General features: G+C 56.3%; 1 protein-coding gene across 8 annotated transcripts; it reads right to left on the bottom strand.

Moving 5' to 3' along the window:
* Positions 1-7,799: 7,799 nt before the first annotated feature.
* MST1R (macrophage stimulating 1 receptor) lies at positions 7,800-21,464 on the bottom strand. 8 transcript variants are annotated; one of them, XM_043590436.1, is made up of 20 exons: positions 19,773-21,464; positions 16,722-16,910; positions 16,513-16,641; positions 16,165-16,335; positions 15,700-15,860; positions 15,172-15,337; positions 14,922-15,058; positions 14,330-14,491; positions 14,140-14,233; positions 13,772-13,981; positions 13,525-13,671; positions 13,283-13,445; positions 13,059-13,118; positions 12,753-12,959; positions 12,310-12,390; positions 11,977-12,158; positions 11,784-11,893; positions 11,353-11,518; positions 10,811-10,947; positions 7,800-8,376 (listed from the first exon to the last, which is right to left on the bottom strand). In XM_043590436.1, exons 1-20 carry the CDS (start codon positions 21,003-21,005, stop codon positions 8,121-8,123), a joined length of 4,161 nt encoding a protein of 1,386 aa, XP_043446371.1. In that variant the 5' UTR covers positions 21,006-21,464; the 3' UTR covers positions 7,800-8,120. The 8 variants fall into 8 exon arrangements, with proteins under 8 accessions (XP_043446371.1, XP_043446369.1, XP_043446368.1 ...); XM_043590434.1 differs by having other exon boundaries at positions 12,753-12,956; positions 13,035-13,118; XM_043590433.1 differs by having other exon boundaries at positions 13,035-13,118.
* Between the last annotated feature and the right edge of the window lie 198 nt (positions 21,465-21,662).

Consider the following 21,662-nt stretch of genomic DNA (forward strand, 5'->3'; position numbering starts at 1 on the left):
CCCACAGAGGTGACTATGGGAGCCACAGGGGTGGGGTGGGGCCTTTGTTCAGAATCCTCAAGTCAGAATGTTCTAGCTCTTGTCACATTGTGTCAACTTCTCCTTGGCCATGAGGGGGGCAGGGCACTTGGCATAGGGCTAGGCCACAGTGGACACAAGGCCAGCCAAGTGGCAATTACAGAGGGGGCACAGTAGGGATACAGGGGACACAGGGCTGGCTACAGAGTGGAGGTATGGTTGGTGCAGGACTGGGCATGCAGTGGGCACAGCTGTATATACAATGAGGACAAGCTGGATAAAGGACTGGACATAGGGTAGGCACATAGGAAATGTAAGCTATTAGACTGGGTGGGCACTTTCACCCTTCATTTCTTAAATGGGCAAACATAAGGCAGGGAGGGGTGGGACCTGCCAGGACCACCAGCACCAGACGTGACCTACTGCGACACAAGACAGGCCTAGGCAGCAGTTTGGGGAACCACCTGTTAACCACAGGCCTAGTCTGGAGGTTCTGACCTGAGGCCACGTCAGTTCTCCTGCCTCCTCCAGCTGTCAGCTCTGAACCTCTTCTGTCTGGTCCCCAGGGCTATGTCCTTTCAGGCCTCAGTCTTTCTGCCCAGGAAACAGGTTTGTGGAGAATGCAGCTGTAGGCTCGTCCTCTGAAGCAGTGTTTTCACAAAGGTTAAAAATAGTACTTACAGTTGGCAGTGGGGTGTGAAACGATGTGACCGGGGACTAAGGCTAGCACTGTGCTGCATCCGCACCTTCTTGACGCAGCATGGGGCAAAGCCTGACTCAGCCACGTTCAGGCCCCCCAGGTCCCCTCCCCTCTCCCCAGATGCTGCCTTCAGTTAAGAATGGGGACAGATTTCTCTGAACACTACTGTGTCACCACACACCGTGGCCCAGGAAGGTGGCAGAGCCGAAGGGTCTGTGGCCTGCGTGTGTATACATGCACACGCACATACATGCTGAACACTATCAACTTCATTCATCTCTTGCCCTGAGCAAACTGCGTTTTCCCCAACAACAGAGATGCTGGTAGCAGCCTCTGGCGCATGTGCAGGCCTTGAGCTGGGCTGAACCTGGGAGGGCTGGGGAGGCATGGAGGGAGGCCCTGAGAGCCATCCCTCTTCTCCTGCAGAAGTGAGGCATAATCCTCCTTTCCAGGGCCGGGAGCTTTGTGAACAACTGACCTGGGGTTGTTCTCCTGAGGTAACCTGGGGAAGGGAGCAGAGCCAGCTGAAGGATGTGGGCCCATGAAGGAAGGCCCAAAGAAAGCAGTCCTGAGAGAGGAGAAAGCTCTTCCCCTCCTGGGAAGCAAACACCCCCTTATAGCAACAATAACGACTACTGATACCGATTGGGCTCTTCTTCCGAGCCAGGCGGTGCTGAATGCATGTAACCCAGCCTCATGATAATTTGATGAGCCGGGCACTACCATCCCTATTTTACGAATGAAGAAATCAAGGCACAGAGAGGAGAAAGAATTCACAGAGGTCTTAGCTAATTAGTAGTAGAGCCAGAATCTGAAGCCAGACCACCAGGCTCTGGCCCACTTCAGAAATCTATGTACCACCGCTGGTTACCACACCTAGGACTTGTATGCATGGACCCTGCTGGAAAGCAGTCAACATGCCTCCCTTCTGAGTGCGGCAGCCCCAAGCCCCCACCTAAGCTGTGTCCCACATGAACCTTCTCCTCCTCCCAATAGCTTAGCAGGTGGCTTAAGCCTGGAAGGACCATTTTCCCTAATGGCACCTCTAAGCCAGTGGCCTCCCAGGAGCCTGGCAGTGCTGAAGAGGGGCCAGCTACACACCCTGATGAAGCAGGCTGAGTCCTTTGTACTCAGAATTCTGGGCTGGTCAAAGCCCAGTGCATTTCATCCAGGTAAAGGGAGGGACAGCAGGGCAGCCAGAGAGGCTCCCAGGCTGGACCCCTTCTGCCCAGCCCCCAGGGTTCAGGCAGGGACATTGCCACTGTACCCCTCCCCCCTACATGTTTTTAAACAGTCTCTCCCCACGAAGAAGGGCATCCAATTCTATTTCTGATTCTGGAAAGTGAGGAGGGCCAACATGTTGCCATGGCAAACTAGAGAGCCCCTCTTCGAGGCTGAGCCCATTCCCCAGGCTGAAGGCTCTCTAGGATGGAGAGGCCAAGAAAGAACTGAAAGGAGCCTAGTCTGAGGGCAAGGCCATAAGGAGTCTCCTCTGGAGGGCAGGTCCTGACATTACGTCTTCTCACACCTCACCTGACCCCCTCTGGGCAGACTTTGGGGAAAAGGCCCCAACTCCTGTGGACAGGGTCAGATTTCAGGAGATGGAGTCAGGACGCTCTAAGAAACCATTCTAGAACCCTCCCACCTAGGAGGTCTTGAGGGTGGAGGGCAGAAAGGGCACCAAGGGGAGAGGGAGGGTTTCAGCACTAGCCAGGTCTCCCAGACCTGATTCTCCAATACAGATGTATTTTTGGCTTCTTTGTACTCTCAGGAAACAGCTCTGTCAAATCCTTGGCCCTGCTCTCCTCCAGTCTACCTGTCTTCCCCCTCCATGTGCCCAGGGAAGACTCTGGATATCGCCAGAAAATCTAGGATCAGAAGGAACCTTAGAGAGCTCCCAGTGGAGGCAACCACTTGGTAAATAGAGTAAAAAGCAAGGCGTGTTTCCTGAGAGATTTATGCCCACTGTCCAGGGTCTCATACTCCAGCCCTTCTGCCCCAGAGGGTGCAGCTAGGTAGCATTTAGACCTGTGAAGGGAGGGCATTCCACATAGGAGCACAGCCCAGGTACAGGAAGGCTTCAGAAAAGACCTAAAAGGATGTTTTGACCCAACCCTCTCTGGGTAGTGATGGGAAACCGAGACCCCCACAAAGGAAGGAGGCATTCTTGGTCTCCTGGCTCCACAAATAGCTCCACAGTGCTTTCTCTGTATTTTCCTCTCCTGACTCTCTACTCTGGGCCTGTCCAAATGACCCATGAGCACTAACTTCCGGCTTCCCTGAAGTCTCTCCTGGCCAGAATTCACCCATTCCCTAGAGAGAGCCGACCCCTCCTCCTCCCTGGTCCCCATGCCTGACCCCAAAGGGAGACAGCCAAGGGTTCAGAGAATAGCCCTAGGGGAACCAATGGTGGGGTGAGGGGTGATAATCTACTCCTAATCTGGGATGTGGAATGCAGATCCAAGAGTGCCGGGAGGATGTGGCTTTTGAGCTCTAAGGCACAGGGAAATTTAAATAACAGATGTTTAAACAACCTTCCCTGCAAGCCTCAGTGCAGTGACCCCTCTGCTGTAATGTGTTACAGCTTAAAAATAGCCCACAATGAACTGCTTGAGCTCCAATTGACTCAAGCTTACGTAACTCTGCGTGAAAGATGGCCAGCCGCACCAGCCTGGAGGGAGGGCAACAGCAGAGACACCCTGACTGCTTCGGGGCCAGGGCAAGCTCCTCACCGTCCCTGGGAGCAGCTCCCCAGCCAGGAGCCAGCATAGGTGGGGGCAGAGGAAGTGCTGCCAGAAGCATGCATAACTTCATGACTATTGAGAAGAGACCTCCAACCACATCTGCAGAGGGGAGGTGAGATCTGCCCTCCCTCAGGGTCCTTGGAGAACCCGGGCCCAGTGGAGGGTGGGGGCAACTTTAAGAACAGATGGCTGGGTCAGAGCCCATGGGCAAGGAGCCATGTGGGAAGGGTGACTGGGGCTGCCCAAAGGATTCCTTTCCCCCTTTGAAGAGGGAGCTCCCCAGCTTGGAGGAAATGTCAGCATAATCGATGCCTGGCTGGAGCTGGCACTAGCACAGAGTCCAGGAGTGAAGCTGACTTCTTTGGGACCTTTGGGACCAGGCTGCACTGGTGGGACTTGTGACATGAGAAAGCAAGCACTGGCTTCCAAGCAGACCGAATCCTGTACTCTTGGCTGCCAGCTGCTTTGAGTCCCCTGCCTTTCCTGATATGTTCCCAGATCCCAAGTGCCCAGTCCAAGACATTCCACAAGTGTGCAGGTGGCTAAACCAACCTAAAAAAGAACAGAGAGGAGAGAAGGCAAGGATGCCCCCGGCATTGAGAGCCTCTGGTACTCCCTCTCCTGAGCAACTTCCCTCAGCTCCCACCACCTGAGTTCAAAATAGGCACTACCGTGGGCCTTGCCTCTGAGCTTCCACTGAGCGACAGTGAGACTGGTGAGGGCTAAATATAAGGGCCTCCTGTCAGGACCCTCTGTCTGGGCTGTCAGGGCCACAAGTACCTCTGCTTTCCTGACAAGGTCAGGGCTGCCAGACGGGAGGAGCAGAAGTTGCAGGGGAATGAGTAGCAATGGTAGGGCAGATGCAGGTGCTGGGATCCTCATCCTACAAGAGGAGAGTGTGGTGGTGTTGCCTCCCTCTCCAGGCAGCACTGCCATCCCTGCTAGACCTAGCATGAATATCCTGGAACTGGAGGCAGAAGATGTTCGGGGCACTGAGGGGATAGAGAACAAGATGCAGAGGCTGTCGGGGAGGCTCAGGAGCTGAGAGTTCCTATCAGAGACGGACTGATTGGGTGGGTGGGGAGAAGGATTCAGGAGAAACAGTCATTTTTAAGGGGGTCTGAGGATATCAGTGTGAGGTGGCTGGGATCCAGGTGCCACACCTATGTTCTGAGCTGGGTCAGGCAAGCTCTGCCAGCTGCTGGGCACTACCTGCCAAGTTTTGGGCCAAGGACTCCCACCAGGGGAGGACCAACTGTGAAGGCCATGCTCATGCTCCAGGTCACCATCCTCAAACCTGAAGAACCCAAGCCCAGCCAGGAGGCCACCTCAGTCAGATGTGAATGTCACAGCTGCCCAGGATCTCCTGGCATCTACACTCATTGGGTTAGAAACTCTAGAGCAAACCCCAAAGGAGTAGCAGGAGAGAACGAGGCTCAGCAGGCCCCTGTGCCAGATGGGGAACACCGGGGGCCCTTCACGGAGTCATCCCCACTCCTCTGGGCTGGCGTAGCCCCTCCTCTCGGCTAGGACCCTCATCTGGGCAGAGCAGAGGCTCTGAGTGAAGAGATGCTCAGTTCCTGGGGACTTCACAGAGGGGAGTTTTCCAACGCCGCATGGAGTAAAAGGTGTTTCTCGTTAGGGCCTGGTAGATAAGGCTCAGTGCTCAGCTACTGATTCCTGGGACTGCTTCTCCCCAGGCAGAGGCAGTAAGTGTAAGATGCAGCCTGGGCCTCTTGGAGCCTCAGACACTCCCAGCAGTGCCCATGTTTCCCCCAACCCACTCTACAGGTAAAGGGAGTTAATTTCTGAAGTAGGTGGAGCTCTGGCCTCATGAGCTGCATTGAGGGAGTGACTGGTGAGGCCAGTGTCCCAGGAAGATCCCAAAGTTTGGAATGGGGCAATATCTGGGGCCCTTGTGTGTGACCCCAGAGGGCCTTTGGGTCCCTGGGAAAATTCTCTGAAAGGCTGGGACTGAGGCATAAGGAGGATCTCAGACCAGACTCATGGTCCCCCATCAAAGCGGGTCGGTCTACCCCATGCATGCTCTCCAGGTGCCAGACAACAGTGACACCAATGGGCAGTCAAGAGGCTGTGAGTCATCTGCAGCTTCCTCAGCTCCAGCTCCCATCCTAGCCTCCCTCCAGCCTTTACTAGCACCTGTTGCCCCCAGCCCCCCCTGGGCTGTGATAGGGGGAGATGAGGCAGGGGAGCTGGTACCTTCTTTCCACAGCTCATGGTGGAAAGACTGGACTCCCAAAGCCCCAGAAGAAGCCTCTGCTCACCCCATCCCATCCTAGTGGCAGGCCTAGGCCCACCATGGCCACCAGTAAACTTCCCCTTGCACCAGCCACCCACCATGCCTGAGATACTAGTCAGGCCTCCCCCAGGGGAAAGGCAGCTCAGCCTTCACTGGCTTGGAAGCCACTCAGAAATGTTCTAGTTCCCCCAGCCCATCTGGGGCCTAGAACTAACCCTCCCTTCTTCTTCTCCCTGGTGGCCCAGTCAGGAATTTGAAACCCTGAAACAGTTCCAGTTTCTGACACTCCAGCTGAAATTGTGACTATTTGGGTGGCTCTGAGAATGGAGCTCAGAACTTGGGGGCTGCAGCACTGGGAGGGGGTGCAGCTGTGCCATGATCCAGGAGCCCAAGCACCTGCTTAACTAGGCCCCTTCCCTGGAGAATCCTGGGAAGCCCAGAGGCCCAGAGGCCCTTGGCTCAGAAATATGTCCAAAGCCCCACATTCTGGCTGCACAGGAGAGCTGATACCTGGAGCTATCCTCCATCTGCCTTCTCTGAGAGTCCTCTCCTGCTAAGCTCCCCTCCCAAGCAGAGACCCCTTCTTCTCCAAGCCCCTCTCTTATGAGCAGATGAGACAGTGGTCCATGAGTTTCAAGGGCTCAGTGGAGAAGGAGCCTCAGTCCAGCTTCAGAGAGGCCCCTGGGCCTTCTCCTCACTCCCCACCCAGGGCGGGGAGCTCTGGATGACCTTCAGATCCCCAGCATGAGGTCAGAGCAGGAGGACTGCAAGTTGGAGGGATGGAGACAGCCCTTTCCAACTAGTATGGCGACTATGGCTGTCAGGGGTACTCTAGGACATTTCACTCATCTCTCTTGTAGCCTCAGGGTGACACAATTGATTCCCCCCACCACACACACACAACACGCACACACAGGGACCAGGGGTCTCTGGCTGAACATGCAAGGCTATAAGACATCCTCTATGACTGAGTAGGGATCAGAGGTACAGTGGTAAACAGGCAGATAGAGTCCATCTCTCCAGATCATAGACCCCTGATCTTTGGAACCCTGCACTTGAGCAGAAGATCCCCTTTAAAGCTTTACCCACATGTCCTCAGGATCCTTAGTCTCCCCATGGCAGGGCCTCCTATGGGTAGAGAACAGTTGGGCAGCTCCAGTCCCAACTCTATTTATCAGGGAGCTCTTGCTTCAAACCCAGTGTTACATGTGTGACAGGGCAAAAAGTTGGCAACTCACAGGAGAGGGAGCTTGCTCCCCTTAGGATGAGCTGGGGTCTCCCAACTGGTGGGAGGGAGGCTATAGGGGTCCTGTGTAAGAGAGAAGAACCACCATGATGCATGCCCTGGGCCCAGTCACTGACATCCAAGCTGTGCCCTTAGCATCAAGGGTGTGGGAGAAGAGTGGTACAAGGAGGAAACTGTTCTCGCTCTCCAGTGGAGTCTGCCCCTCTAGTGGCTACTGTGCAGTGGTCTTGATGAGTATAAATAGCCTGGGCAGTCTAGCATCTTGAAGCTGGTGCCTTAAAAGTGTGGTGAGGCCTTGCTGTTGGCTCATCTCTCTCAAGGCTGTAAGGGCAATGCTGGTAGGCTTTGAGGTAGGGGAGCCGGTCTCTATGTCCTGACAGTGTGTGGGGGGGGGGGGGGGAGCTGCAGGCAGAGCAGGGAGCCCTGAGAGCAGCCGGGGCCTGGGGAAAGGGACAGACATGGGCTGGGCAGTGGGAGAAGCCATTCTGACTACTGCATGCCTGGGTACTCAACCCACCCCTCTTGGTTCCATCAAGAAGTCCCCAGGGCCCTGTAACCTGAATTAGCACCTTGCCCTACCCTTCCTGTTCTCTGGAGCCTTCTTACCGATCCAACCCCTTTCCAGCCTCAGAGTCTTTGCATGTGCTGCTCACTTTGCCCAAAACTGTCTTCCCCCACCTCTGCTTCTGGCACAGTTCCTACCTGACAGGGTTATAGCAGAAATGTCACCTCCTGGGGAGGCTTCTTTCACCTCTATTCTCTCTCTAAAGCTGACCTCCATTCCCTCAAAGCAGCCTGTCTTTCTTTCATAGCATTGACCACAATTTGCACTTGATGATTCGTTGGTTCATTTACTAGTTCAAGGGCCAGTGTCTGTGCGGTCACTGTTAAGTCCCCTGTGCCCAGAAGGTCAAGCACACACCAGGTATGCCGTAAATACTCCTCGCATCAAGGATCATTCTCACTGCTCCCTCTCTGGAGTGAAGGGACAAGTGCCTTGCTCCCTCCTGTCACCCCTGAAAGTTAAGGGGGCAGGGACAGGGCAGAAGCCAGCTCAGGCTGCCCCTGGCCTGGCATGGCCTAGAGACAGTTTGGGATTAACTCCCTGGCTGCTAGGCAGGTCCAATCCCTGGGGCCTGCCTAGGGCAGAGGTCACGTGGGCTGTGGTGGCTCTGAGGAAGGCCAGGGCCGACGTGCGATCTTGTGCACAGGTGGGGTCTGCCACTGTTCTGGGTGCATGTTCGCCTCATCCGAGGCACCGGGACCCAGGTTCACGTAGGCTGCAGGCAGCTGCACGTAGTGGTCCCCAAGCAGCCTGGCCGCCACGTGCTCCACTTCCTCCACCAGCGCTGAGAATGTGGGTCTCCCTGCAGGGTCCGCAGCCCAGCAGCGCTGCATCACTGCGTACCTGTGGGGAGAGGGGCATGTCAGAGGCAGGGCACATCCCCACCCAGAGATTCCGGGCTGCCCACCTGCTCTTAATCCTCTGGCAGGCCGCACAGGAACGAGAACAGGTAACAGGGCCTAGTGCAGAGCATTGCCCAGTCAGAGGCAGCTCTTCTCAGCATTGTGATTGCTGTTCCAGTCTTGCCTCCCCACCGTGGCAGAGGTTGAATTGCCCCAGGGATTAAGAGCTTGGACTCCTGAGCCCCGGTGTGACCTGAGCAATGTGATCTTGGGCAAGATTCTTAACCTCTCTGTGTCTCTGGATCCTCCTCTGATCACAGAGCTGTGGCGGCATAGGGTGGGAGGATGCCTGTGAAGCGCTTACTTAGCTTAAGGCGCAGCTCACAGGCTATCAGTTATCATTTTAGGTCTTCTAGGAAGGAAGCCCATGTCCAGTGAAATGGAGATTAAAAGTCCTGAGACATGGACATGTGGGACGCCCAGCCATTGTTTCTGTGGGTTTACCTGGTGGGCCCCAATACATGCCTCTTCATCTTGGAAATACTGCCTCTGCCTTAAATGACACTAAGTGCCCTACACACAATAATCTCATAATTCTCAGACTCTGAGGGTGGTACTGTCATCATCCAAACTTTACAGATAAGGAAACTGAGGCCTCAAGTGGAAAAGAGACTTGGTCTGGTCTAGTGGATGCTGTGATGGTCCACCCAGATCCCCCTTCATCCTCCCAGTGGGTGCTGCTGACCCTTGGCTAAAGCCCTCCCTAGGAATCACCCCAGGCAGAAAGTAACTGCCTCCCCCAAGCTCACACTATGACCAGTAACTTATTAATGTCCAGTACAAGGACCTGGCCCCTTGATCTAAATTTCGTAAAACTCTGGGGCTCCTGGATGGCTCAGTTGGTTAAGCGTTTGACTTCAGCTCAAGTCACAATCCCACAGTTTGTGGGTTCCAGCCCTACATTGGGCTCTGTGCTGACAGCTCAGAGCCTGGAGCCTGCTTCAGATTCTGTGTCTCCCTTCTCTCTGCCCCTCCCCTGCTCACACACTATCTCTCTCTCTCTCTCTCTCTCAAAAAACATTAAAAGGGGCACCTGGGTGCCCAGTCGGTGTTCAGTCGGTTAAGCAGCCGACTTCAGCTCAGGTCATGATCTTGCAGTTTGTGAGTTTAAGCCCCACGTCAGGCTCTGTGCTGACAGCTCAGAGCCTGGAGCCTGCTTCAGATTCTGTGTCCCCTCTCTCTGCCCCTCCCCTGCTCATGCTCTGTCTCTCTCTCCCCAAAATAAATAAACATTAAAAAGATTTTTTTAATTAAAAAATATAAAATAAAAAAATACATATATATATATATATATATATATATATATATATATTTCTTAAAACTCCAAAGAGCCACCCCAGATCAAGCAGCCCCCTGGGCTATAGCCCAAGGATGGGCTATAGCCTCTGCAGCATCTGCATGGCAGCCCAACTTCTCCACCTGCCCAGTCCTGCTTCCCTGGGCTCTCTGCTTGCCTGGCTCTGACTGATCCTTTGGTTGACCTGGAAAGGGACCCTCTCTGGGCCTCAGTTTCCTCATCTGTGGACTGCTTCCATCAGCATTTGGGGCTGGGAGGAGATCACAGTTGCCATGGTAATAGTACTCCCCACTCAGAGGACTCAGGTTCCCCCAGTCTATCAATAAACTCCCTGTATATATAGCTCCAGGTGAGAGTCTGTTTCAGGGAACCTGACCCAGGGGCAGATGGGTAGTAAAGATGATTTCACTTACTTCAAACCAGAGGCATTAGTGAAATGAATAATAAAGATCAAACCCAAGGCAGGCAGGGGCTGGGAAGAAGGGTTACTCGTACCCTTCTAGAGCACAGTCTGAGATTGGAATCATCAACTACCTTTACCTGTGACCTGGTTCTTCCTGTTCTAACCACAAAGATCTGGGCACAGACAAGGCACGTGTACTGCTTCTGAAGCTGAACCCCGGCACAGACCCACTGGGCAGGCACAGTGACTGTTTCATAGTTGTCACCATCCCTTGGGATCAGGGAATCTGAAACTATATCCAGTAGGGAGATGTTGGGGGTGGGGGCTAGTGTGGGAGCTAATGGAACCTCTCTTTGAGGTTAAATGAATGGAAAAGATGGAAAACAGGCCCCCCTTAGCGGGGGTGGGGTGAGGAGTGCTGAGAAATCAAATCACTGGCCTCAACCCAGACTCTGAGTGGGGAGTACTGTTACCATGGCAACCATGATCTCCTCCCAGCACTCAGCCCCAAATGCTGGTGGAACCAGTCCACAGATGAGGAAACTGAGGTCCAGAGAGGGTCCCTTTCCAGGTCAACCAGAGGATCAGTCCGAGAGCCAGGCAAGAACACTGTCTCCTGTCCCTTCCTTGTCTCTGGGGCCCAGCTCCCGCCCACCACCACCTCCACATACTCACAGAGAATCAGGACAATATTCAGGCTGGGGCAGGCGTCGACCCTGGGCCAGGAAGTGAGTGAGGTCAAAAGGGTCAATGTGGGGGTATGGTGGGGCGCCCCGTGTCAGCAGCTCCCACAGCAGCACACCAAATGACCACTGTGGGAAGGAGAAAGGAGACTCAACTCTTACCCCAAATTTGGGGACAGGTGGGCCCCCCAGGTCCTCTATCTCCTAGAGTCCTCCAGCTGGAAATCAATCAGAGCCCGCTCCTCAGTATCTCATACGCATCTTTCCTCAGTCTCTTCTCATCACCAGACCCTGCCCAGAGTTGGGCCTGTAGGCCCTGTACTGTCTGCAAGGAGCCAATGAGTTCAGAGCCCCCTCTTGCCGTGGCAAGAGGGCTCTATCTTAGACCTGCTCAAGAGGGGCAAATGGGCTGCGGGGGCTGCTCAGCTTAGGGATTCCCTGGGCTCAGATCATCATCTGGACCTAAAAGGGCAAGGCCAAGTGCTCTCCCAGGACACTGAGGCCATGTGGACTCTGGGGCAGGTGGGGCCTCACCACATCAGACTTGGTGGTGAATCTGTAAGTCTGCAGGCTCTCCAGTGCCATCCATTTGACAGGGAGGCGAGCATGGCGATGCTGTCGAACACTGTAGTACTCCTTGTCCAGGATACCACGGGCCAGGCCAAAGTCAGCCACCTTGACTGTGAATGACTCATCCAGCCTGAGAGCAGGGGATCATACTCAGGACTGGCCCCCACCTGGCCCTAAACCCATTTACTCCAGGCCTTCACAGGGTTTCAGAACCACCGTGTCCTATCTAAGCCTGCACTGGGCAGATAGGAGAACTGAGGCCCAGAGAGGGGAGGACATGCCCAGGGCTGCACAGCAAGGGCTGGAGCGTGGGCCCTTCCCTGAGATGCCTTTGGGCAGCTGTGCACCCTGGTGCCCTGCCCCCTTCCTTCACCCCAAATGCTCTGGCCCCTCACATGCAGTTCCGAGCAGCCAGGTCCCTGTGCACAAACTTCTGCTCTGCCAGGTACTCCATGCCACGGGCTACTTGAAGGCCGAAGCTGATGAGGTCCTTCACCGTGGGGTTCTAGGGGCACAGGTGGGTCGGTAGGCAAGGGCATAGCAACTCATCCCCAGCTGCTGCCCAAGTCTCCTGACCCGAGCACTGACCCGCTGGGGTGAGCGGATGAACTGAAGCAGGTCTCCATGATGCATATAGGGTAGCAGCACCTGGGGCAGCCCTTCAGGGGGCAGCACAATACCGATGAGAGCCAGCACATTTGGGTGGTGCAGACCACGCATGAGCAGCCCCTCGCTCAGGAAGGCCTCCACCTCCTGCACCTCTGTGATGCCTGTGGAGTGGCTTGAGTCAGACTCAGGGCAGGAAGACCCTTTGCCAGGGTCAGATGGAGAAATGGAGAAGAAAGTGCTCCTGTTCAGGGTTACTCAGCAAGGCGGTAGCACAGCAGGGACGGGGATCTTCCTAGCCTCTTCCCTACTTACGACTCAGCGACTTTATGGCACAATGGATTCGATTCTGGTCCTTGTCTGTGTATTCTCCATGGTAGACAACTCCAAAGTGGCCTGGTGAGGGGGAGATGGTGAGAGGGCCCCAATGCTCAGGGTGCACACCACACCCTCTCATTGGCAACCAAACCTCAGAGCACCAACTGGCCGATGTGACATTAAAAACAAATAGCAGCTACATAATGACAGAGCCTGCACCCCTCCCATGCCTACTTAATCTGCACCAGAATCCACTGAAGACAGAACTAATTACTATTTCACAGATGAGCAAATGGAGGCTCAGAGAGGTTACGTGGTATTCCCAAGGTCACAAAGGTTGGTGGAAAGGCCAGAGCAGAGTCCTGCCCAAATGCCCCTTGAGTCCATGTCATCTCAGGACTCCATCTCTGCCCCAGCCCCACCTGGCTTGGCCCCCATACCTTTGCCAATGATTCTGTCCCTGTGGGTTACCACCTGCTCATGTGAGATCAGCACATCCTTGACCTCGGTCAGGAGTGCAGAGTCTAAGTCCCCAAGCTGGATGGACTCTGTCTGCAACAGTGGGACACAGGACCCGTCCCCACTGTCTGAGACGGATGCTTTGTGGCTCTGTGTGGTGGAATCCAGACCATGAGTGGCAGGGGCTGCTGTGGAGGAGAGGAAGTGAGGGACCTGTGGAACAGAGAGTGTGGCCCCAGCTTTCAGCACCTCCCCCATCTCACCAAGGCCATTTCTGTAGTCAGAACCTGAGCGGAGTGCAGGCAAGGGGATGGCTCCAGTGGTCCGGTCCAAGGATGCCAGGTCATCTAGGTTTGGAGAAAGGACTGTGGAAAGACAGCCCCTGGTGGCCAGCCTCTCCAAACTCAGTCCCCAGGAGGTATGGGCAGACCTCCAAGGCCTGGGCAGAAAGAGGACTTGGAGATGCCATGGTTTGGTATAGGCCAAGTCAGGAGGGGAGTGGAGAGCTCACCCAGTTGTTTCCTCCGCCAGTAGTTGAAGATCAGCGCAGCGGCCAGTGCAGCCACAAGCAGGAGCAGGGCCAGCAGGACACCAAGGAGTAGCCTCTGTGGGACCCCCTCTGGGCCTGGCCGTATCACCCTGCCCAGGATGTGACATCCATCATCCACACAGACCTGGGGGCAGGTGGCAGCTCAGGCCCAGCCTGCAAGCCCTGGCCCATGTCTCATGTGGAGAGCCAGCTGAGCTGCCTACCTGCAGTGGGGCGCCATCCTTGTCAAGTTGCAGGGAGGAAGGCAGAGGGCAGATGACCACATCCCCCCGGAGCTCATGCTGGCAGCTCTTACCACCCACGGTCACGTTCACATCCACACAATCAGCCACAGCGCCCAGCCCAATATACTGCAGAGAGTCATAAGGACTGGCCAGTCCCCCCATCTCCTCTGGGCAAGGGTTCAGCCCTAACCCTTCACCGTCCCTGACCTCCATCCCCCACACTTACCTCAAACTTAACAGCGTGCTCCTCGGGCTTCAGTGGGGCAAAGTCAGTGGTGGGTGGATGGGGTGGGGGCAGGAAGCGAAAGCCGGGCTGCGTGAAGCCAGCAGCTCCATCCCCCCAGGCACTCAGGTTCCCTGTTACCCACCCCTGGGGGCTTCGGACGACATATTCGGGCAGGCGGCACCGATGCTGCTCTGGGAGGTCCCCTGTACACTGCTAGGGCCCATGCGAGAGTGGTTAGCCAGGCATCCCACCTACGGCCACCCCAGTCTCCTCAGCCCAGCACGGGGTAGAGCTAGACCTCAGAGGATTAATCCAGCCTTCCTCCCTCCTGGCTAGTGTCCATTTGGCAGCTGCCAGTGACAGCTCACCCTGTTTTCCACTGCCATAAGCCCATCATGGAATGACAGCACTAGGTGCCACGCTGAAGTCAGATGCTGGCCATGGATGGTGACATGGGAGCCACTGTGGAGGAAAGCAATGTGGTGGGCTTGGGGTGCTCTCTGAGGCTGCCTCCCTCATTCCTTAGGAGACCAGAGTGGGCAAGGGGGTGGCACTTACATGTAGCCACAGTTGGGGCTGATGCCCAGCACAATGGGGTCTTCCAGGTAGTGGAAGGTCCAGGAGCCTGGCACCACAGCGCCCCCCACCTGCAGGTGAATGGGAACCCTGGCCATAGCAGCCCCAGGGGGCGTAGTACATAAGAGCTGCCCCTCGCTGACCCTGCAGAACGGGGTGGGGGTAGGGGTGGGAGGATTGGTCTCAGGATCACCCTCCAGGTGATGGCCAGACCCACCTCCTTTAAGGTCTGCCAATCCCTCTCAGTTCTTCTGTTGGTCATCTTCCCACCCTGCCCATTATCAATGAGTCTGTTTGAAGACAGGGTCTTTAAGGCTTCCAAGAAGAAGGCAGGGCAGAAAAGGTTCCCCAAAGCCTTGGCTAGAGCCAATTAACTCTGTGATGGGCTCTCTCACCATCCCCAAACCACCCGTGGGCTGGAGGGGGCAACAGACCCTTCCTCCTGGACCTGCTCCCTACACTGACCATTTGAGCTCTGTTCTCTCTGCCCTGGTAGGATCCAAGGCCCACCTGGTAAGGGCTCCCTGTGTGGGGAGCCCTGTGGCCTCCCCTCCCCTTGCATGTTGGCACTTACTGTTCCAGTGGGCACTCAGTCCCATTGACCAGCACCATCTGACTGGTGCCTAAAGACAGGCCTTTGCCTTCAAAGGTGAGGCGGGTGCCCCCTGCCCGTGGGCCAAAGAGGGGTTTTACTGCTGTCAGCACTGGCTCCTAAGAAGACATAGAGGTGGCTTAGCTTGGCATAAAAGGCCTTCCACTCCAAGCCCTTCCTTGCCCACATTGCCTGGCTGGCCAAGGGTACAGACAAGGCAAGGTGGCCTCACCATGAAAGAGAAGCCTTGCAGCATGGAGGTGCCATCCACTTGGAAGTGCTTGCCTGGTGGCATGTTGGTCACAGTGAGGCTGATGTTGGCGGGCCCGGCTGGCTGCATGCCCAAGGGCTCCAGCTCACACTCAAGCTCCTCTACAAAGTCTTTCCGGGGCACTGGGCTAGGGTACCAGGGGAACCCAAGGTCAGCCAGGGGTCACACAGGCCTGGCTGTATGCCTGCTACATACCACAGGTCTCCTCTGAGCCTGAGGATGGTATCTCTTTACTCGTGCCTTCCTCCAAGGTAAGCAGGATCTGGTGAGGCAGGGACTAACCTTGCCCAGTTCCATGACTCAACAGACAGGTAGGGCATATGCAGGCTCAAGCAGGGACAGAGAGGTCTCCTTAGACACCAAGCAACCAGAGTCACTGCAGTTTGCCTGATATCTCCTTGCCCCAGTAAGCAGAAGACAGGGTCTCACAGGGAAGGGGCTGCTTGGTCACCCCTGTCAGGGACAGGAAGCACAGATACCAGCTTGTACCTGAGGTTTGGGCTGTCCTTGGGCAGCAGTCGGCAGGGACTTTGGCCCACGGTGACCTGATGGGTGCCCTCAGGCACCAGATCAGCAGGGTGCAGGTAGAAGTTGGAGCCACACAGGGTCAGCCTTGTGCTGCCCCTTAGGGGTCCACTCTGGGGGTAGAACTGAAGAGAGGGAGAGAGCCTGAGTCCCTGTGTGCATCCAGGCTCTCAGCTGTCTGCTTTTCCCAGAGTTTTCTACTATGCCCCTTGCCTGTCCTCCCTCCAAGTCTCCTAGGTCACTTGTAGTCCTCACTCAGGCACTTTTCTGCCTCTAAGTCTTTGCATGTGCCATCCCCTCTGACAAGAATACCCTCCTTGTTGATATCGGGGACATTCCAGGCCTGAGGATCATGGTTAACACATGCTGACCCCCACTCCAGGCCCAGCTTGTCCTACCCTTACCTGGGCCCTGCCAAGCAAGTCATACCTCAGTAAGCTCAGGTGGACAATGATCCTGTTGCCAGGAGCCAGGACACTCCTCCTGCCGGCCACACATGCCCCCACACCAGCCACAGCCCATGAAACGCTGTGCCCGCAGACAACTCCCACAGGTGAGGAAGTGGTGGCAGCCAGGGCCCTGGATAGGTACCTGGAAGACCTTGGAGTGGCAGAGGGGTGGTTCAGGGGTGGCTGGAGGGAGAACTAGACCCAGAGACTGCCTGGTCCCATTGTAGGTCAGGGTGGTGAGACCTGTATGTCAGTGCCTCCCTGGATTAGATGGGGAGGCTTTGTTTCCACAGCCCTGGCCCCAGGCCCTACCCTAGTCCCACCTTACCTGCTCCCCGGAGGAAAAGAACAGGTGGTCTCCAAGGCGACTGACATCTCGTTGTATGGGCTGCCTGTTGCTGCCCAGTGAGAAGTTGGACACATACAGTAAGTAGTTGAGAGATCTGGCCAGCTCCACCTGGGATAGGTTAGCTGTGAGCAAAATGGAAATGGGGAAGGGGACCCAGGAACAAGGAGCTGTGGAGATGGGGGTCCTACCTGCAGGATGCGCCCATCAGTTGTGCCCATGTGGGCCACTGTGACATTGTCAAGGCGTGTCACATGCAGTGCAGTGACCCGTACTGGTCCTAATAGCCCGTTGAAGAGGTCCACACGTGATAGGCTGCTGCTAACCAGCAGAGGAAAGTGATGGCAGCTGGTGTTGGGGCTGGGGGCCTCCAGGCCAGGCTGAGGAGAGTCGGGTAAGGAGTCAGGGCTCATCCTCACACATTGACCCCTTGGGATCTCTGTCAGTGACCACAGCAGCCCAAACCCCCATCCCTTACCTGACTTGGCTAGATAAGACTCCAGGTCTGCCACTTACCCACCCCCTCCCACCTATGGGGCTCTCAGAGGTAGTAAGTCCAGTAAGGAAGGCCCAGGCTGGAAGGGCAGCATCTGCTATGCCTTGCCCTGACCTGCCATGTCCATTCTGATAATGACTTAGAGTCTCACAGACCCAACCTCATTCTTGCCTCACAACCACTGTGTAAAGTGGGTGCTTTCAACACCCCTATTTTGCAGATAAGGAAATGAGCTCAGAAACCGTTTGGTCACTTGTCCAAGGCCTTATAGGCCCTCAGGAGAGGAGCCAGGCAAGAAGTCTGAGCTCTTGAGCAGAGTCCTCTTCTGCCCCCTGCTGGTTATTCCCTGTACTTCAGCAAACCCTGTCCCCTTTGGGGGCTTCAGTTTCTCTCCAGCCTAAGGTGGCTAAACTCTGAAATTAATTGGCCAGCATGGGGCTGGTAACATGGTTCTTCTCCCTGAAACTCCAAAGATCTTCCTGTACCTCCAGCTGCAACCTGAATCCCCTTCAGATACAAAAGGGAAAACCCAAGGCCTGAAGGCTAGGCCCCAGGGATTGGGAAACACCTGTCACCTGTTCTTAATAGGAAGGTGTTTTGGGGGACTGCACTCAAGGCACCAAGGCAGGACTGTGGAAGCTTCTGGGAAATCATATCAGGGTATGATGCAAGGCATTGGAGCTGGGTGCAAAGCACAGGCAGGGCTCAGTAGCCTTGGGGCTTGCGACATTCCCTTGCCAGCCCTGGGGCTCCCATCAAACCAAGTGTGCTTAACCTAGTCCTGAGACCTCAGTGCTGATCAGGAGCCCTGGGGGTGCAGAGCTGGGCACAGAAATTCCACACACTCTAGGTCTGTAGCCTGGATGGGTGGGAACTGGGACTCTGTCCTCACTTGAGGCTGGAAAGGGGCCTGACCTTAGCCGGAAGCCAGCGGGTGTTTTTAGCATGACTCAGGAACAGGTGGGGCTGAGGGGTGGCAAAGAGGCCCTACCCTGATCAGGACCACACCCCTGTCTGCTTGCCCCTGGGTCCCAGGACTTAGCTCTGGGTTTTCAGGTTAGTCTATAAGCCAGCCTGTGGCTCCTAAGAGCATGACTCAAGTGTCCAGTGCCCCACAAAGGAGGGTGACTGCTCCAGAGTCAAATCCCACCTGAACCCATGGAAGGCAGGTGCCAGCTCAGTGTCCCACAGGCTTCCTGAGGCCAGCCACAATCAGCACACAGTGGGTGTTGCCCTGGAGGCTACATGCCCAGTCACTGGACAAACACTGTACAGGCTGGTTCACACACCTCCCTGGCCAGCCTGTGGGCCATCTTGATATCAGTCCTCCTCGAACCTAGCACTGCCAACTCATGCTGGATGTCTTCTGACCCACTGACCACCAGCCAAGTCCGTGAGAGGTTCAGACTCCCCCAGAAGGAAGAGAGGAGGGCAGGCAGGGCTGCCCAGGCCCTGACGAGGGCTCTCCCCCCGTAGGGCCTCCTCAACCCAGATGGACTCAGCTGAGGGAGGGAAGCTGGAGATGCCCTACTCCTCGCTGTTCGTACATTCTCCTTCCACCTCTGAGGCATTAGTAAGAGCCAGAAAGGAGTCAGTGGGGAACGTCACAGAAGTAGCAGAGCCACAGGGCAGCCAAAGACTCAGAGCAGTGACTGTGAGTGAGCTCACTGAAAGACCACTTATCCAGTGCTGTTCACCCCATTGTATTGGTTTTACCTCTTACAAGCTAGGGTAGGACTGTTTCCATGGCTCTCAGTTTGGGTTTTGTCCTTAGCATTTTAAGGAATGTTCTGTTTGTCTCTGTTCCAGCTCCCTGACACCATGGCTGGAGAGAACCTGGGTAGGGTCTGCTGGGAAAAGCCCTCAATTCAGCGATGGCCGGGAGACCTCTTACTTGGGGTGAGATGGGGAACTAGAGCAGGGACCCAACCATAGTGAAAGAAAGTCTGGGACTCCTTCATGGTGAACCACTTCCAACCAGCCCCTCCTAAGCCTTTACTCATTCCCAGATGTTTACAGTTGTTTGCACAAGACTGGGGTGAGCTTCCTGGAATCTACTAGAGCCAAGTTGCCTTCCCACCATGTCCTTGGTCCTCCCCCAGTCACTCCACAGAGGACAATCAGGGACGAGTGTGTCTGTGAAGCCCAAGTCATGCAGGCTCTCTGACAAGCCCCCAAACTTCCAAGGCCCAGGAGGCTCCCTGGAATGGGGTGGGGGCATCCTCTGACAACTCCTGCCCCACCCTCTTTGGAAAGCGGAACAAAACAGTGCTTCCAAAGGGAAAGAGAAACTGTGTTGGTGAGCAGCCGTATCTGTGTGAATCTGTTAGCATCTGCTTGTGTGGGGGGCTATTTCTCTGTGTATGTCCTTGAGGGTATGTGTGGTGGGCAGGTAGGAGGGGATCATTGTACCGGAGTTAGGCAGTGTCTCTGCCAGACAGTTGTGATGCAATCTGCTTCTCACACAATCTAGGAAACTACCTAAAAAAATCAGAGGCCATAGTACCTAAGAGAGTGAAGAGCAAAATGGAGGAGAAACAGAGACTAGTCTGGCTAGTAGGTGAGCCTCCAGTATAGCCTGTGCTTGGCTGATTCCCTCACGCCCTCCACACCCCCACCTGCCCCCAGCACTAAGGAACTGGGTGGAAGAGAAACGTCTTCCCTCCTGTCCTTCTCCCTCCCTCCCAGACCCTCTTACTGGATTCTACCACCTGCTCACAGGTGAGGGCCCCTTCTTTCTGCTCACCGGGTTGGGGCAAAAACTAGGCGACTGGAAGAAGTCGAGGCCTCGCCGGATGCCAGGGGGGACAGGAGGCTCACAACAGCGCTCCACACCATGCTCGATGAGAGTGTCCACTAGGTCGATGGGAAAGGCACAGACGACAGAGTTGGGATTCACACCGGGACTGCTGTCTCTGCTAGCCACGAAGACGCCAAATAGCACTTCTTGGCCCTCAGCGATGCTCAGCTCAGCAGCTAGCTTGCTGCCCACTGGAGCTGTGTGGGCCGCCCTCAGCACTGGGTAGGGCTGTCCTCCCTCAGTGGCCCCGCGGCGCCGGCGTTTGGGTGCGAATCGGCAGTCGAGAACGAGCTCGCGGTAGTCGCCCAGCTCGGGCTCAGCAGCGCTGAGCCGTGCCAGGCGTGTGTGCAAGGCTTCCGGGGCAGCTGCCACGCTGGCCCGCTGCACCTTCAGGAAATAGACAAAGGCTCTGGCGCGGAAACTGTACACGTACTGGATAGGATAGGAAGCGAGGTGCTCCGGCAGCACGGACAGCGCGGCAAACCCCGGTGCGAATCCTGAGGCATCGGCCTTGAGGCGCCGGATCGACACTGAGCGGGGGCTGAAGCTCGAGGCCACCGTCTCATCCAGTGAGGATGCCACGTAGAAGTAGGAGGCATGGCCCTGCTCAACCACGGTCACGAGGGTGCCCAGAGGACTGGCCACACAGTCAGGGCAGTCCTCGGGCTGGTTGTGGTTGGCGGAGAAGAGGCAGGCTGGCGGTGCCAGGTGCAGGGCTGTCCCTTGGGGCTCTAGCTCGTGCAGGAAGCAGCGCCCATGCAGGCTCGAGCCACAGCTGACTAGTGCGGGCAGAGCTGGCTCCAGCACCAGCACCTGTGCATCTGTGTCTCCCTGCGGGCTGTGGGGGCCCGGGCCACAGGCCGCACACGTCTGACAGCCCGGGTCTCCAACAGGACCTGTGGCCAGGCTCTCTACTGGCTGCAGGCCAGGCCCAAGCACGTGCAGGCGATTGCGTGTAGCCACGAACACGGCACTCCCGTCCCTGCCTCCCTCGTAGGTCGCTATGGCCTGTACCGGACCTCCGGCCGAGAAGCTGGGCACCTTGTACTCGACGTCAAAATCGCGCAAGGCGGCGTAGGGGGTGCGCGGACACTGCCAGGACTCTCTGGCCAGCAGTGGTGGCAGCAGTAGCAGCAGCAATAACAGTGAAGGCTGTGACGGCGGCGAGAGAAGCTCCATCGAGGCCCACCTGGGTCCCTGCAGGGACTCTTGGAGGCCTGGGCCTGGCTGGGAGCAGACTCAAGGTCCCAGTTGGGACCTGAGTCCGCAGCCGGTCCTGAAAGCCCTCGGGCAGCTGACCCACCCCCAGCGTGATGTCCAGCGCCCTCCCCTGCCCTCGGGTCTGAGCACCTGGCACCAGGTGGACATACACACCGCCAGTGAACGAAGAGGCCCCCTCACCTGCCTGCCCCAGCTGCTGCTCCAAGCAGGCACTCTGAGCAAAGTCGGCAGGAGGGCACAGGGCGGGGCTGGCGGGGCCAGGGTGCGTGGGCGGAACTGTGGGCGGGGCCCGTTGAAGGCTCGGCCTAGCCAGCCCCTCCCCCAACCCGACTCTCCAGGCCTCCGAAAGCCTGTTACCTACACCTTCTCTTGGGGGCGTTTTTCTCAGTGGCATGTGGTGAGTGTGCCTGGAGTGGCCCAGAGAGAGGTAGGAAAGTCTGAGCCTTCCCTTCCCGCCGCTCACGACCGACTGGGCTGAAGTGAGGAGGGGTCGTTAGTCACCCCAGCACCAGTGAGGGTTTGAGGACCACCTGGCTTATTTTTGCCCTTGGCACCAGTATACAGCCAACACACTCAGACGCTGGTTCCAGAACAGGGCCTGGAGGCCCCTGAGAG

This window comes from Prionailurus bengalensis, chromosome A2, assembly GCF_016509475.1.
Source record: "Prionailurus bengalensis isolate Pbe53 chromosome A2, Fcat_Pben_1.1_paternal_pri, whole genome shotgun sequence".
NCBI lineage: Eukaryota > Metazoa > Chordata > Mammalia > Carnivora > Felidae > Prionailurus > Prionailurus bengalensis.

Bases quoted from the DNA above. Each gene is read 5' to 3' on its own strand.
- MST1R (XM_043590429.1), bottom strand. From the start codon at position 21,005: ATGGAGCTTCTCTCGCCGCCGTCACAGCCTTCACTGTTATTGCTGCTG. The intron at 16,911-19,772 runs GTGAGCAGAAAG...GACTCTCCTCAG, and splicing joins CTAGTTTTTGCCCCAACCCG to CCTGGCCTGGAGGCCCCCAG. The intron at 12,391-12,752 runs GTATGGGGGCCA...CCCCCTCACCAG, and splicing joins GGACAGAATCATTGGCAAAG to GCCACTTTGGAGTTGTCTAC.